Genomic DNA, 12,856 nt, shown 5'->3' with positions numbered 1-12,856 from the left:
CAACATGCTATACCTCTGTGCTTGTTGTTTGCTCCTGATCGTCTTTAATTCGTTGCAGCTCCCATTTTAAGATCACCTCTGCCAAATCCACTGCAAGTTTACGGTGTTCAATGGACGCCTTAAACGGTGCAAAAAACATTTGGGTCTTACAACAGATTTAATAGAAGAATTTCTGACTGATTGTCATAGGGAAAACGCCACTGGGACAAACAAACACAATGAACCAATACGAAGGAAAAGCCATTAATCGCAAAAGGGGCCCAGCACAGAAAAAAGGAAGGCGATGAGGTCAAGATTATATCACCTCTCACGCTTCATTGGCCGCCACAATGGGTAGCATGTGATCTTTTAACCAAACAAAGAGCGCATTGGCGTGAGAGTTTCTACAGCTGGACATAGCACGTTCCATTGGTCGCCACAATTGGTGGAGTGGGATTTTCTGACCAATCAAAGAGCGCATCAGAAAAAAGAGAAATCCTCTAGAACTGGGTTAGGGCTAAGGTTATGTTAAATTTATTTTCTCAAGACCAAGGGAAATAATTCAACAAAGGTATCATAAAATCTAGATTTCCTTCACTTACACTGGTGGTAAATCCTAGCCTCTGCATAGCGCTAACCATGTGTTGAATCAGATGGATTCTTACAGGATAGTACACCCGATAGTGACGAACCAATAACGTCCTGTTGGAAAACATATTTTGTTTGGGATCCGACTCCAATACTACTCTATAAGCTAAACAAGTCTATGATACTGCATGTAATGTTTTCGTTTGTTCAGTTATTACTTTTTTTTTTGACAAGCTCGAGAGCTTAGAAAATTTTTCCTCCTCTCTCCAAACTGTGACTCTCCAGGCGTGCTACTGATATTGCACGTCTCTAAAACGCCAGCATCGCGGCGTGCGACAGGTCATTTACACAATTTCCACTCCACCACCGCAATTGTACGCTGGAGCGTGTTTCCCTTCCCATCCTCCCACACGGGTGCACCTCGCGCGCGCTTCCCTTGTTAATGTTTAAAAGAAGAGAGAGGATTGGGGAGGAGTCGGAGACTTCAGCACCGCTGTTTTCCATTTTGATTTTTGTGGGTTTTCTAACCAAGCTCCTTTTTCTAATTAAGACCACCGGAGCATCAGCAATCTTTTCATCTGACTAGACTAAGCACAAGAGATGTTGAACGTACAGCATGTGAACCAATTGGGCCACAGTGTGACCTTCTTCAACGATGATTTTCTTCGTCCAGTGAGTCAGCATCGCCTAAAAAGGAATAAAACCCTTTGTTTTAGAACAAGTCGAAAGAGAAAATTCGATATCAGACCGTTGAACATTTGATACACCGTCTGATTCTCAAACTACTGATTATCTGTATGGGGCGCGGTTGCATGGGGGTTAGCGCACTGGGCCGGGTTGTTCAGAACTGAACGAAGATAACCCAAGGTTAGTGTGAAATCTGATTTTAGATCTTAAGGCTATAAAAAAAAATTCAGTACAATTATTTTGGTCTATAATTTGATGATTGAATACACTACAAATAATGGAGAAAATTATCTGAGAAAGGCTTTTGACAAAGGGATAAAAGAAACCCGGATAAAAATCTAACCCTGGATTAACGTTAATCAGCCTTGGACAAAGTCGGAAAGTCAGGTTTTAAGGCCAGACCAAATCATTGTGTTGTGTTCGTGGGCAAGACACTTAATGTACACAGTGCCTTTCTCTCCCCCCCCCCCTCCCCTCACAGAAATACTCGGGGCGGGGGGAGGGCCAGAGGAGACCTAGCGATCATTTAAGGGAAATAGTAATATTTCTTGTAGCTTCCTCCAACAGAAACCTGAATAAGCTCCGGTCAGATAGACTAGCAAGGTCTTAAGCTGATCCCACCTATTTTTTCCCCCTACAATAAAATCGTAGTTAAAAGTAAATACTTACATTTCCATCCTCCATTCTTGCCGGCATGGCAGGCGTCAAAATGTCCAAAGCCTGCCTCACAACACCGCGAGCCTCGACTGCATGAGCCTTCAGTAAGCTGTGGAAAACCTAACAGAACAGTAACTGTGATCATTAGAAATATTCACTTCTGTATGAGTCTGTCCTTTTAAGTGGTTTGAAAGTTGACATTATATCACGTTTGTCACTGTGTAGCGTTGTGCAATAATCTATTTCACTCTTCCTCGCTATACAGCTCTACATAAATCAAGCATGTACAGAGATGTTAACAGTATTTTTCAGTCTAGGGTCCCACAAAAGAACCTCGCTAGCAGTAAGGGCATGCCTACTTGCGTCAATGTTATAAGCTACACTGTATTACTCTTCCAAAATAAAATGGGGTCAAAAGCTCTTCGGACCCTTCTCCCGCCCACAAGCCACGCCCTTGCGCCTTTTTGCGACCTCTCAACAGCCCTTCAACTTCGTCAATGTACCACAACACCTTTTCTTGTGTTCTAGTCATGTTGTACCTGTAAGACGATTCTCTTGTGGATAGCAAACTTGGCAATGATGTGAGCCAATAGTAGATGACCATGGTACTTTGTGGATGGGTCCTAAAACCGAAAATAGGAGATCAGTCAAATAACGATCCAGAGAGTCAGAAACAAATTAAAAAAAAAAACCAACAATAGAAACGTGATTGTGATGGAAAAGAATTTACTTTATATCTGCAGGTGAATATCAGTTCTTCTGTCGATCCTACATGGAGAAAAATCACTGCGAAATTAAAATATTGGTATCTTACCACACACTGTTTGGGCAAAAGACAGGGCCAAGCAAATGTCATCAAACGACGTAATTTCACGCCTTGCCGCCTAAAAACAAATGAAAAGAAAAAAAAACAATTCACAAGAATACTTTTGGCCTCGCAAGAATTTCGTGATATATAATAATGAAAATAATAATAATAATGATGATGACGGGAATTTAGCAGTGGACAATCCACAAGTGTCCACTGTTTCCAGGTCGGTATGGAATTTGGATATTGGTTTTGGTGGAGGGAGGAAAACCGGAGTACCAGGAGAAAAATCCTCGGAGCGAAAACGAGAACTAACAACAAACTCAAGCCACATGTGATGCCGGGTCTGGGAATCGAACCCAGACCACAGCGGTGGGAGGCGGGGGCTGTCCCTCCTGAGTCATCCCAACTCCTTAACATGTGTATCACTGTAGAATGTTCCCATTAGCTTATTTCTTGTAACATTATCTTAAAATTATCAAAATATAATTCTTGTATACTGTACGACATGAAAATCAAACACCGTTTAAAATCATTTCACCCACTTGTTCGCTGCGTCATGTATGTGCTGTGAGGCGTGCTCAACAAGCAATGCTGAGAATTGCAGCAACAGAATACGAACAGCATCCTGCAATCACAAACACATAGCAATCTAGTTGCAATTGTAGTAGGCTTGAAAATATGGCTGTGATCCAAGAACTGAAAACCCTCAACACTAAAAAGATCATTTTTAACAAAAACAGCTAATAATAACCAACACCATGCTAAAGCTTGGTCAAAGTTTCAGCAAATTTTGAAAGAGAATTTCGTTATTGGCACAACCGCACGATTATCTTGTAGCCTGATTGACCAAATAAGACTAGTCCTGAAGACGATTCCTGTTGAAACATTTCCTGCACACCCATGCATGACAAACAAATCTTTTGCTGTCTATCACGGCCTCACCTAGACTAGATATCAACAAACTTCTAATCAAAGCATAATGGATTTCATTACTTACAGATGTTCCAAAGGGATTGTCAGGATCCACAACTTTGCAAACAAAAACGCTGATAACATTTTCATGACTGTCCTGTTCAGGGCTGGGGGGTCCGCCTATCAGACTGTCACCCTCCCCCCGCTCAAACGACACTTGAAACATAGGAATCAAAGCATACTGCAAGGCCTAAAAAATGAACAAGTGCATCGAAGTGAGTAACCAGCCTAGCAGACTACCAATATCAAACTACAAAATTAGGTAATTGATGGACCAGACAGAGCTTCCCTTCAGATGACAGATAACTTTAGCATGTAAGCACGCGAAGTTCGCATGTGTCAACAATTACGTGTCAACATCACGTCATCGCCATACCACGCCCCTTCCTTGTGCAACAGCGCAAGCGGTCAACATCACGTCATCGCCATACCACGCCCCTTCCTTGTGCAACAGCGCAAGCGGTCAAAACTGACATCATCTACGTCTTAAGTACAATTTAAAACCGGTGAAAACAAGCCATAGAACAATTACAGCCTTCTTACCAACACTTGTCCAGAACAAAAGAACGGACTTAGTCAAAGAGTGAACGTTTAAAGAATGGCGTAAACTGCTGATTTCTAGAGAAAAAACTTATTCAAGGCGTTCAGGTTGAACTAAGTTCGTTATAAAAAGCACCTTGGCTTTAAGTTCCTGAGGAAAACTCTGATCTTTAAACAGTTCCACGAATTTGAAGAAAACAGTTCTCTTTTGTTCCACGGTGTAACCCTAGTGAAAAAAAGAGTAAAAAGAAAACGACAAAAAGAAAGAAATAAATAAAATAAATAAATAGGTAGATAGATTATTTAAAAGAAATAAACCCTTTGATCGCAAGGCACCACACCATTCACTCTAATGGCAACAATATTCATAACACGGGAGAAGTTATGGCTGTACTCTTAGTAAATCTGAGATAATCCTACGATAAACTGAGTCGATGATGAAGATTGGTAGAGAGTTTTTTAAGCTGACGTTTCGAGCGTTAGCCTTTCGTCAGAGAAAATAACATTAACAGGTTACCTTCGAACACATTGAAAGGCCTCCCTGGCAGGAATCTCCCCTACCTCTAACACTAAGACACGCTTATAAAAGTTCAGTTTCTTCCAAAAGGAAGCTGGAGAGTGGGGAGTAAAGCTTACTTACCTTGGCCACTGTTTCATCAAGAAATTTTCTCAGAAAATGGAAGTCAGGAACGTGACGAATGGTGAACACACGGAGTAGCTGGAAGAGTAATTCCACCTCAGAAGGTCTATGCCTAAAATGGAGGAGACGATCAACAAAGCTTGGTTTTCAAACGGAAGAAGAAAGAGTTGCATCCAGAAACACGACATAAATGCAATTCCGACGTACTTGATGTAGTTCAACAAACATTTGGCCAACAGTTTTGGTTCCCTCCAGCGATGAATTGGTGTTCCATCCTTGAAAAAAAAATTGGAAATCATACAATGTTGAGAACACAGACTCCAGTTTTCGTAAAGCTCCCGACAAAAACATATCCCTACCTTTTTAAGTCTGTCCTGAAAACTGTTAGATATCCATATTCCTCGTAAATGGCCAATCTACAAGTGCAAAGAGGACTTTAACTATTACTTCTACATGACTTTTGCACAAAACTTCAAAACTTTTAAAAAGATATCAATACAAGTTTGAAGGTGAGTTTTCCTCCCTTCCAGGTTCAATTATTGAAAGGAGCACCAAAATGTCTTTTCAGAGCTATACGTGTATTGTAATACTCACCAAAACAGGGTGTTCTGGAAGCCATGAATCATTGAACTTTACCATCAACCTGGTTGATTTAAGTTGTCGAGGAATTAAGATTCACAGACCCTCCTTAGTGAAAACCCACGAAATAAAGAAAACGAGAATGGAAAAATATGAAAGGAAAAACACAAAACGCGTCAAACCTGATGATCTTGATGCCTTGGTTTTGTAACTCCATCTTGTTCTGAAGAGCTGAAACTTGATCCTCTAAGGGCTGAAAAAACATTGCATTAACGACTTAGTAAAATAGAAGTTACAGTATTATCTAAGATTTGGAATTTTTTTCTTTCAAGTGGAAGAACCTCTTGGAAGAATCACTAATTATTTTGAGGAACACTTGTTTACAATCGATATTTGAGTGGTTCAGTGAGGGAGCCTACCTGGGGAATGCTGAAAGTACTGTTAACTAGTTTTAGTGAATGTGCTTCTAAAGTTTGTCTTAAAGGTTTGGAGATGTCTTGGCTCAAGATGTACTGTGGAGAGAGAGAGGAAAACATCAGTAGAGAAATTCATGTAAGCGAGTCAGCTGCAAATAAAGAAATCGTACGAAAGAAACCTGAAAAGATATCAGGCTTCGACGGGATTGGAACACGCCCGTCCCAGATACTAGATTTTTTTACTAGTATTTCATGCGATGGTCAAAATGTTATTTATTTCATTTAATCTTTAAGAGTCACCAGCATCTAATTTCTCTATACAGCAATACTGCTGGATCTTTCACTAAGATATGAGAATAAAGGAATTGATCGCCAACTTAGGAAGCGTTGATTGATAAACGAATTCTCCTTGTCAGTACCAGAGGAAATGTACAGAGAAGAATACGGAGAATGTGCACACTGATATTAGTGAATGTTACTCACCATCAACAGACGGTTCATTTGTGATCCTGCAAGCTGCAGCAAGAAATAATCCACGGTCTGGCTAGGATAACGGATCAAGAACTTCAACAGTGGCTTTCTCAACGGGCTTCCAACCTACACAGTGTCAACAAATAATCCAAATTAACAAGTTAAATTTGGTTTTTATTCAACCGTAAACAGCATTATTCATCTATTAGCGGCTTTGTCGTAAAATCGGCTAAAGAAAGGAAAATGCGCAAGCTTATCATTTGAACCGAAATTTAGAAGTGGAATTAACTGGGTCTGACGAGAAAATGTCAGATATGAGCTGCCCTGGGGCGACATAATTGACTCTGAGGTTTACGACTATTTAAAAGTTACTATGGTAAATAATAGGAAAATCTCATTTTTCATTTGAACCTGTTTTCCGTGTAGTTTCGCCCTCAATTCAACAAACTTCAAATTCTCTTTTGACGATATAGCAATGACAGTTTGGAAGGTTTCTATTCGCCTACAAAATAATTTTAGCGCTGTTGCCTCTTCAGACAAAGTGAGAGTTGTCTTACTGTTATATAACTCCGAAATAGTGCAATTTTCAATTGAGTGTCAAAAGAGCATTGACCGAATCGAAATATGGCGTCCAATTTGAATTGCCATTGTTCTGGACTTACTAGCCTCACACATGTGATAGTCCTTTTGTGTTTCCACGTCAAGACGAGGCTAGTAAGTCCAAAACAATGGTAATTAAAATTGGACGCCATATTTCGATTCTGTCAAACCTCTCGACCAATCAGATACCAATCAGATACAAAAACGCGTTTTCCCGCGCTTCAAGCAGTATGCTTGTTTTCAGTGTGAGTTCTCATTGGCTGGTGATAATGTCAACATTTGTTTTGATTGGTCGCTGGGATTACTTTGGTTTTGTTTTTTGACACTCAGGTGAAAACGGCTCCAAAACCAATTATTGTTAACCTCCATCAGAAGAGCTTTTTCGGCTTTCAGCACCAAGGTAACAAGATGTTCTATCAGCTTCGATGATGCAGCAGGAATTAGATAGAACATATTGATGATCGAAGCACAGATTTTCAATTCTTGGGCAAACTGGCAAGAAAACAATAAGATAAAGAAACATCATGCTTTCTTTACATTACAAAATGAGAACCTTTGGATAAGAGTTTTGTTCCGCGGGTTAACGAGGCTTGTTGATCATTTGACATTTCACAGAACCGCACTCATTTCTCTGCTATCAAAATCCTTACCGGGAAACAAAGATCACATCAAAATTTTCCCCTCTCCCAATTACATGTGGCTTTGCGGCTCAGTTGGCGGCAGTGCTCGACTAAAATCTGAGAGGTACAGGTTCCAACCCGTGAAAGCCTGCATTTTTGTCAGGCTTCTTTTCCTGCAATTTCTTCGATTGCAATCCACCTGTTTAGATCAGTTCGTTACGTGAGCTGCGTGTCGGTAAGGAATCGGATTTTTCCGATCACTGATCGGAAGCGATTCTCGAAAGACACGACGACACCTGTAGCTTACCTTTGAGCGGTATTGGTCACACCACAGATGCGCATGCCTTAGTGACGTATGAATAGACACGTGACAAAATTAAAGCAATCCTTGTTAACCTCACTTACATCTTCTGGACTGTGGTTTGTTTTTCCAGCGGCTTGCTGCGCCTGCGTTGTACCAGCTGTGACAACATCGATCCACTTTCTTAAGTGGCTCTGACAAGGAAGAACTCACAATGAGTAAAGTGTTTAAACAATTAAGGGGAATTTTCAATTCAGTGTCAAAAGTTATTCGGGATTGCTTTGGTTTTACCTCACTTTGCTCTGTGATTGGTCCAGAAAACTCGCGCCATCCCCTCAACCAATCGGACGCAAAACTAAAAACCAATTGCGATTTCGTCACTCCGGTTTTCTCGCGCATTAAGTAGCTTGCTCGTTTTCACTTTGATTTCTCGTTGGCTGATGATAGTGTAACCTTTGTTTTGATTAATAACTTTGGTTTTGAATTCTAGACACTCAATTGAAAGTTGCTCTAAGTGGCTTCCCAGACCAGTTTTCCAAGGAAAAGCATCAAAACTAGGACAAAAATTGCAACCAAAGCCACCACTGTATAATGACTGCGAGAGTGGCAAGCTGCGCTAACAAACGTACAATTATCACAGTAACTTCGTCAGCTTTGGGGATTAACTTGTTGACATGCTGCTTTACACTTTAACTCCTGGGAGAAACTGAGAACACTTACCAAGAGCTGCTCACAGAGTTTCTCGTTAAAACTTCCAGGAAAAAGCTCCATCAAATGAGATAATCTCTGAAACAATTAAAAGTTTTGGGAAAGTATCGCCATTAGACTTTTAATTCCCACTTAAGAAATGTATTTTGATAAAGTTGGTGTCTAACCTGTATAAGTTGTAGGTTTAGACTCCTGTAGTCTCCCAACTTGAGTAACAGAGGTCTTATGTTCATGTGGACCTGTTCCATGTCTACTTGAGTTCCTGCCATGAACTGATGAAGGAAAAACACAAACATCCGTTTGATTAGTTTGTCAAGCAGTCCCGAACCGGTGCATTAACCCTTTACGCGCAAACATCTGTGTGCATTTTCTCGATACTGTTTTCTATACGTTTCACAAGGTGCTGACAAGGAGAATTTGTTCAACAATGAAGAGCTTTATCAGTTGGTGATATATCTACTAGATTGTTTACTTTCAAGTAAGAAATAAAACAAACGAACTAATGCACCGATGCACTTTCCAAAACTTCAATAACAAATACACAATCTAAAAGGAATGAAACAAAACCGCGTTAGCTACGTACGCTTTGTTTGTCGTAACAAAGAATACTACAACAACCTCACAACCACAAGTATTTTCAGAAAAAAAATACCACCTTTTTCATTGCATCCTTGGCAGCTTCTTGAATTTCTGTCACGGGAGAGTTCAAAGCCTGCATGTACAAAATACATTTATTAGCCAAGAGCTCTCTTTGAGAACTGAAGTGCTTCCGTTTGTTGCATGTGAAAATGTACTTATATAAACAATGCGGGGAAACTTAAAAAGACTGGTTTACTAAAGATCTTTTTCTTTTTGCTAAAAACGAAATTCTAAAATGCTCAAATCATAGATGTGTTGCCTACGCTACAACTCCAGCCACAAAAAGAACACCGAAGTTTGCTTTGACAATTTTACAAGAAATGATTGAAGGTGTCAAAGTTAAAGGTCCGTAAATTGTTTACCTTGTATAACACAGTGAAGATCTTGTCCTTTGCTTGAACGATATAATGGCAAGCGGTTAGAGCATCTGTAAAATTTGTAAGGACTAAATGTTAAACCTCATCGTGATAAATTATTTCCTTAATGAGAAGGCGACAGTCTTACCTATACAAATCCTTCCTCTACTGCGTTAAAATAATGCAGGACAAGCACAGGTTTAAATACTAACTCAATCCCTGTGAAAGCAATGATTCTGACAGATGACGTTTTCCAGCAATTCACACCATAATGTTCGAACCCTTCGGCTCAAAACTAAGTTACCACTCCTTTGCAAGACGAGTTTTGTCTCGAAAGACGGGCGTCTCTGTAGTCCAAATTCTCGTCTCGCAAGAAGGTAAAAAGCTTTCAGTATATTCTCCTTTCCGTGAAGTCGTTCCGCTACAAAACAGAATGTCCGCCACAAAACAACATCTGCTGATGCTCACTGAATAAGAACTTAATGGATAGAAAAGAGGCGTGTCTATAAAGCGAGTAAAGGAACTTACTCAGAGCACTTTTCCTAAGAGGAGTCAGAGACTGGACTGTCTTATAACAAGGCAGTTTGAGAAGTTGTGCGTCATCTGCTTCACACAGGGAAAGGAGCTGAAAGAAAACAGAGGTTAAAGGTTATCCTCCCAAAAAAAAAAAAAACAGCGTTTCCTGCTATTCCCTGGGTACGAATAAAATCGATAGTTAAATAAAGTCTTTTCCCTTGGAAGGACATTTGATGTATAGTAATACCAGAGTCCATGGTTAACAAATGTGCAATCCGTTCTAAATTTGGATGAAAAACTTCGAAATGAGTCGGAGCCGTCCGAATTTGGACGGAAAGAAGCGTTATACATCAGATGAAATCGTCCGAAATAAGAAGGAATGTCAGAAACCAGACGGAACCGTCCCAAAGAGGACGGAACCGTCTAAAATTAGACGAAACCGTCCGACATGAGACAGAACTGTCTGAAATCAGACGAAACCGTCCGATATAGGACGGAACCGTCTAAAATCAGACGAAACCGTCTGTCAGGAGACGGAGCCATCTGAAATCAGACGAAACCGTCCGACGTGGGACGGAACCGTCTAAAATAGGACGAAACCGTCCGCCATGAGACGGAACCCTCTGAACTCAAAGGAAAATTAATTTAACGTTAATGACAATTCGTACCTCTTGGAAGAATATCTTATGCTCTATAATGCTCAAGTCCATGGTGAACAAACGAGGATTCAGTGTCGTACAAAACGTGTTACCATCCTGCAAAGGAATAAATGCGGAAAGATAACATTAGAACAAATGATATACTTTTGTCTGAAACAAAAAAGATAACCTCTGGCAGTAGCAGGATTGAGTTACTGGAAACTGTCATACCATTAATGCAATCTGTGTGTTGACTGGCTGGTGACGCAGAAGATGTTTCTAAGAATGACAAAAAAAAAAATACTCTTCATAATAACCTTTCACAGTTATCAAACAGTTTTGATTGAGTGTCGAAAATAATCCAAGATTGCGTTGGTTTTTGCTTCACTATGCTCAATGATTGGTCCGGAAAACTCAAATTAATTTTAAACCAATCAGATGTAAGAATAAACCTGATCGCGACTTGGTCGGTCGCGTTTCTCGCGCTTTCTCGTTTCAGTTTTAGTCCTCATTGGCTCCTTGAATATTTTACTTCAATCTGATTGGTCGTCGTGACTACTTTGGTTTTGTTCTTATACCAATCAAGGGAATGCGCTCTGTTCATTGACTTCACTTTAACCCCGTATTACATTAATGAATCCTACCTTTGGAGGAATCATATCTTCCAGAATCTACAAACAAAAAATGAAAAAAAAAAAAAAAAAATGATTACGGGGAAAAAAAGAAACCGCTTTTTCGATCGACTGGCTCGCTTAGATTGTCGTTGCTAATGCGCATTGCCAGACTTTTTATTTCGGTGTAAAAAGTCATCTGTTCTTGTTGTTATTTGAAATGTGCGTCTTGGAGTAAACTGGGCTTCGATTGTGATTTGGTACTTTGGTTTACCTTTTACCAATGATTGAGGACTTCATATATGGAAATTTTTTCCTAAAAAAGGCTGTTGTTGGTGATAATTACCAACATTTCGAATACCTTAGCGGAAGTCATCATGAGAGTCAAAAAAAGGAGCTATTTGTCAGTCAAATGTTACGAGTCTGGTTCGTGAAAACTGGTTGGTCAGTTTGCAGTGATGTTATTGGCTGTTCGACTCGAGTGGCGCATGCCAGTTGTGATCCGTTAGGAAATTTAGGTCACTTTCTTCAGTTTACTAGAATTTCATGACAAAGACGTACAAAGGGGCACAAATTGAACTTACTCCTTTGTGGGGAAGCATGATATTGTGAACAGATGTGTTGTATATCTTGGCAAGCACAGAGACAGAATGTTGAGCCTGGGAATAAAGAAGTGATCGTTAATTTTGTAGATATATAGGTTTCTTGCCCATTCAGATTTGCCACACTTTTTTCGTTCTTGGGCCTATTTCGACCTTAGAGGATAAAATGACATCAAAATTTTTTTAAGTAACCAAACGAATTGCTGGGAAGAGGGGGGGAGGGGCGGGGGAGTGTTACCATTAATTCACAAGCATTCACAGTGGGGGTAGAGAGGGGTAGCAGTTTCTTCCTCTCGCCTTGTGCTATGCTACCAGAAAGAGCTGTAGTAGCAGAAAGTTAGTAAGATCAAAGCTCTTCAATGACTAAGTGCAGACAACACACAAACTCACCTGCTGCCGAATGGTTTGGTTTGGTGAAACAATTTCTTTTACAAGATGTTGAGTGACTGAGGGCAGAACCTTTTCCCTCACTGTGGCAATATTTGGATCCTGAATCAAAACCGAAGTAGGCCAGTTCAGTCCAACGTTGATCAACAGTTGCACACACTACATAGCGAGTGTTATCACCATCATCAATATAAATTTCAAATGTTCGCTTCTCCGAACGGACAATGTCTGATTTACAAATAAAGATTTGACGTTGCCGTGGAACTGTTTAGTAACAGATCTTGTAAGAACATCAGTGACGGGGCGGGAAGATGAGAGACCCTGGGAACTAGGTTGCTCACATGCCACTTTTAAGTTCTCATCACATTTTGACGTAATCTGTGATCTATTATTGAACAGACTGTTAGCTTCTTTGTAAAGATAATGTCTGAGAATAAATATATATATATATCTTATTAACCAAGCGCGAGGGCCGTACTGGGAGAATATAGGCCCGAGGTCTTGACAATACGGACCGAGCGCAGCGAGGTCCGTACAA

The 12,856-nt window shown here is 40.2% G+C and overlaps 1 protein-coding gene across 5 annotated transcripts in view; it reads right to left on the bottom strand.

Moving 5' to 3' along the window:
* Positions 1-12,856, bottom strand: part of LOC111327439 (transformation/transcription domain-associated protein) — a 64,516-nt gene that overhangs the window by 23,515 nt on the left and 28,145 nt on the right. For all 5 annotated transcript variants that reach the window (XM_088739922.1, XM_022931624.2, XM_022931625.2 and 2 more), the window contains exons 42-69: positions 12,322-12,420; positions 11,914-11,988; positions 11,363-11,389; positions 10,950-10,997; positions 10,749-10,835; positions 10,093-10,189; positions 9,571-9,635; positions 9,225-9,281; positions 8,737-8,841; positions 8,582-8,647; positions 7,966-8,055; positions 7,304-7,432; positions 6,353-6,466; positions 5,873-5,965; positions 5,636-5,706; positions 5,469-5,517; positions 5,234-5,290; positions 5,082-5,149; positions 4,875-4,986; positions 4,371-4,460; positions 3,720-3,884; positions 3,265-3,347; positions 2,726-2,795; positions 2,451-2,534; positions 1,924-2,031; positions 1,181-1,254; positions 582-681; positions 14-118 (exon numbers count right to left, since the gene is read on the bottom strand). In XM_088739922.1, coding sequence (XP_088596048.1) covers positions 14-118; positions 582-681; positions 1,181-1,254; positions 1,924-2,031; positions 2,451-2,534; positions 2,726-2,795; positions 3,265-3,347; positions 3,720-3,884; positions 4,371-4,460; positions 4,875-4,986; positions 5,082-5,149; positions 5,234-5,290; positions 5,469-5,517; positions 5,636-5,706; positions 5,873-5,965; positions 6,353-6,466; positions 7,304-7,432; positions 7,966-8,055; positions 8,582-8,647; positions 8,737-8,841; positions 9,225-9,281; positions 9,571-9,635; positions 10,093-10,189; positions 10,749-10,835; positions 10,950-10,997; positions 11,363-11,389; positions 11,914-11,988; positions 12,322-12,420 — 2,388 coding nt within the window. The remainder of the gene's footprint in view (positions 1-13; positions 119-581; positions 682-1,180; positions 1,255-1,923; positions 2,032-2,450; positions 2,535-2,725; positions 2,796-3,264; positions 3,348-3,719; positions 3,885-4,370; positions 4,461-4,874; positions 4,987-5,081; positions 5,150-5,233; positions 5,291-5,468; positions 5,518-5,635; positions 5,707-5,872; positions 5,966-6,352; positions 6,467-7,303; positions 7,433-7,965; positions 8,056-8,581; positions 8,648-8,736; positions 8,842-9,224; positions 9,282-9,570; positions 9,636-10,092; positions 10,190-10,748; positions 10,836-10,949; positions 10,998-11,362; positions 11,390-11,913; positions 11,989-12,321; positions 12,421-12,856) is intronic.

Source organism: Stylophora pistillata, chromosome 12, assembly GCF_964205215.1.
Source record: "Stylophora pistillata chromosome 12, jaStyPist1.2, whole genome shotgun sequence".
Taxonomy (NCBI): domain Eukaryota; kingdom Metazoa; phylum Cnidaria; class Anthozoa; order Scleractinia; family Pocilloporidae; genus Stylophora; species Stylophora pistillata.
This window is presented reverse-complemented; position numbering and strand designations above follow the sequence as displayed.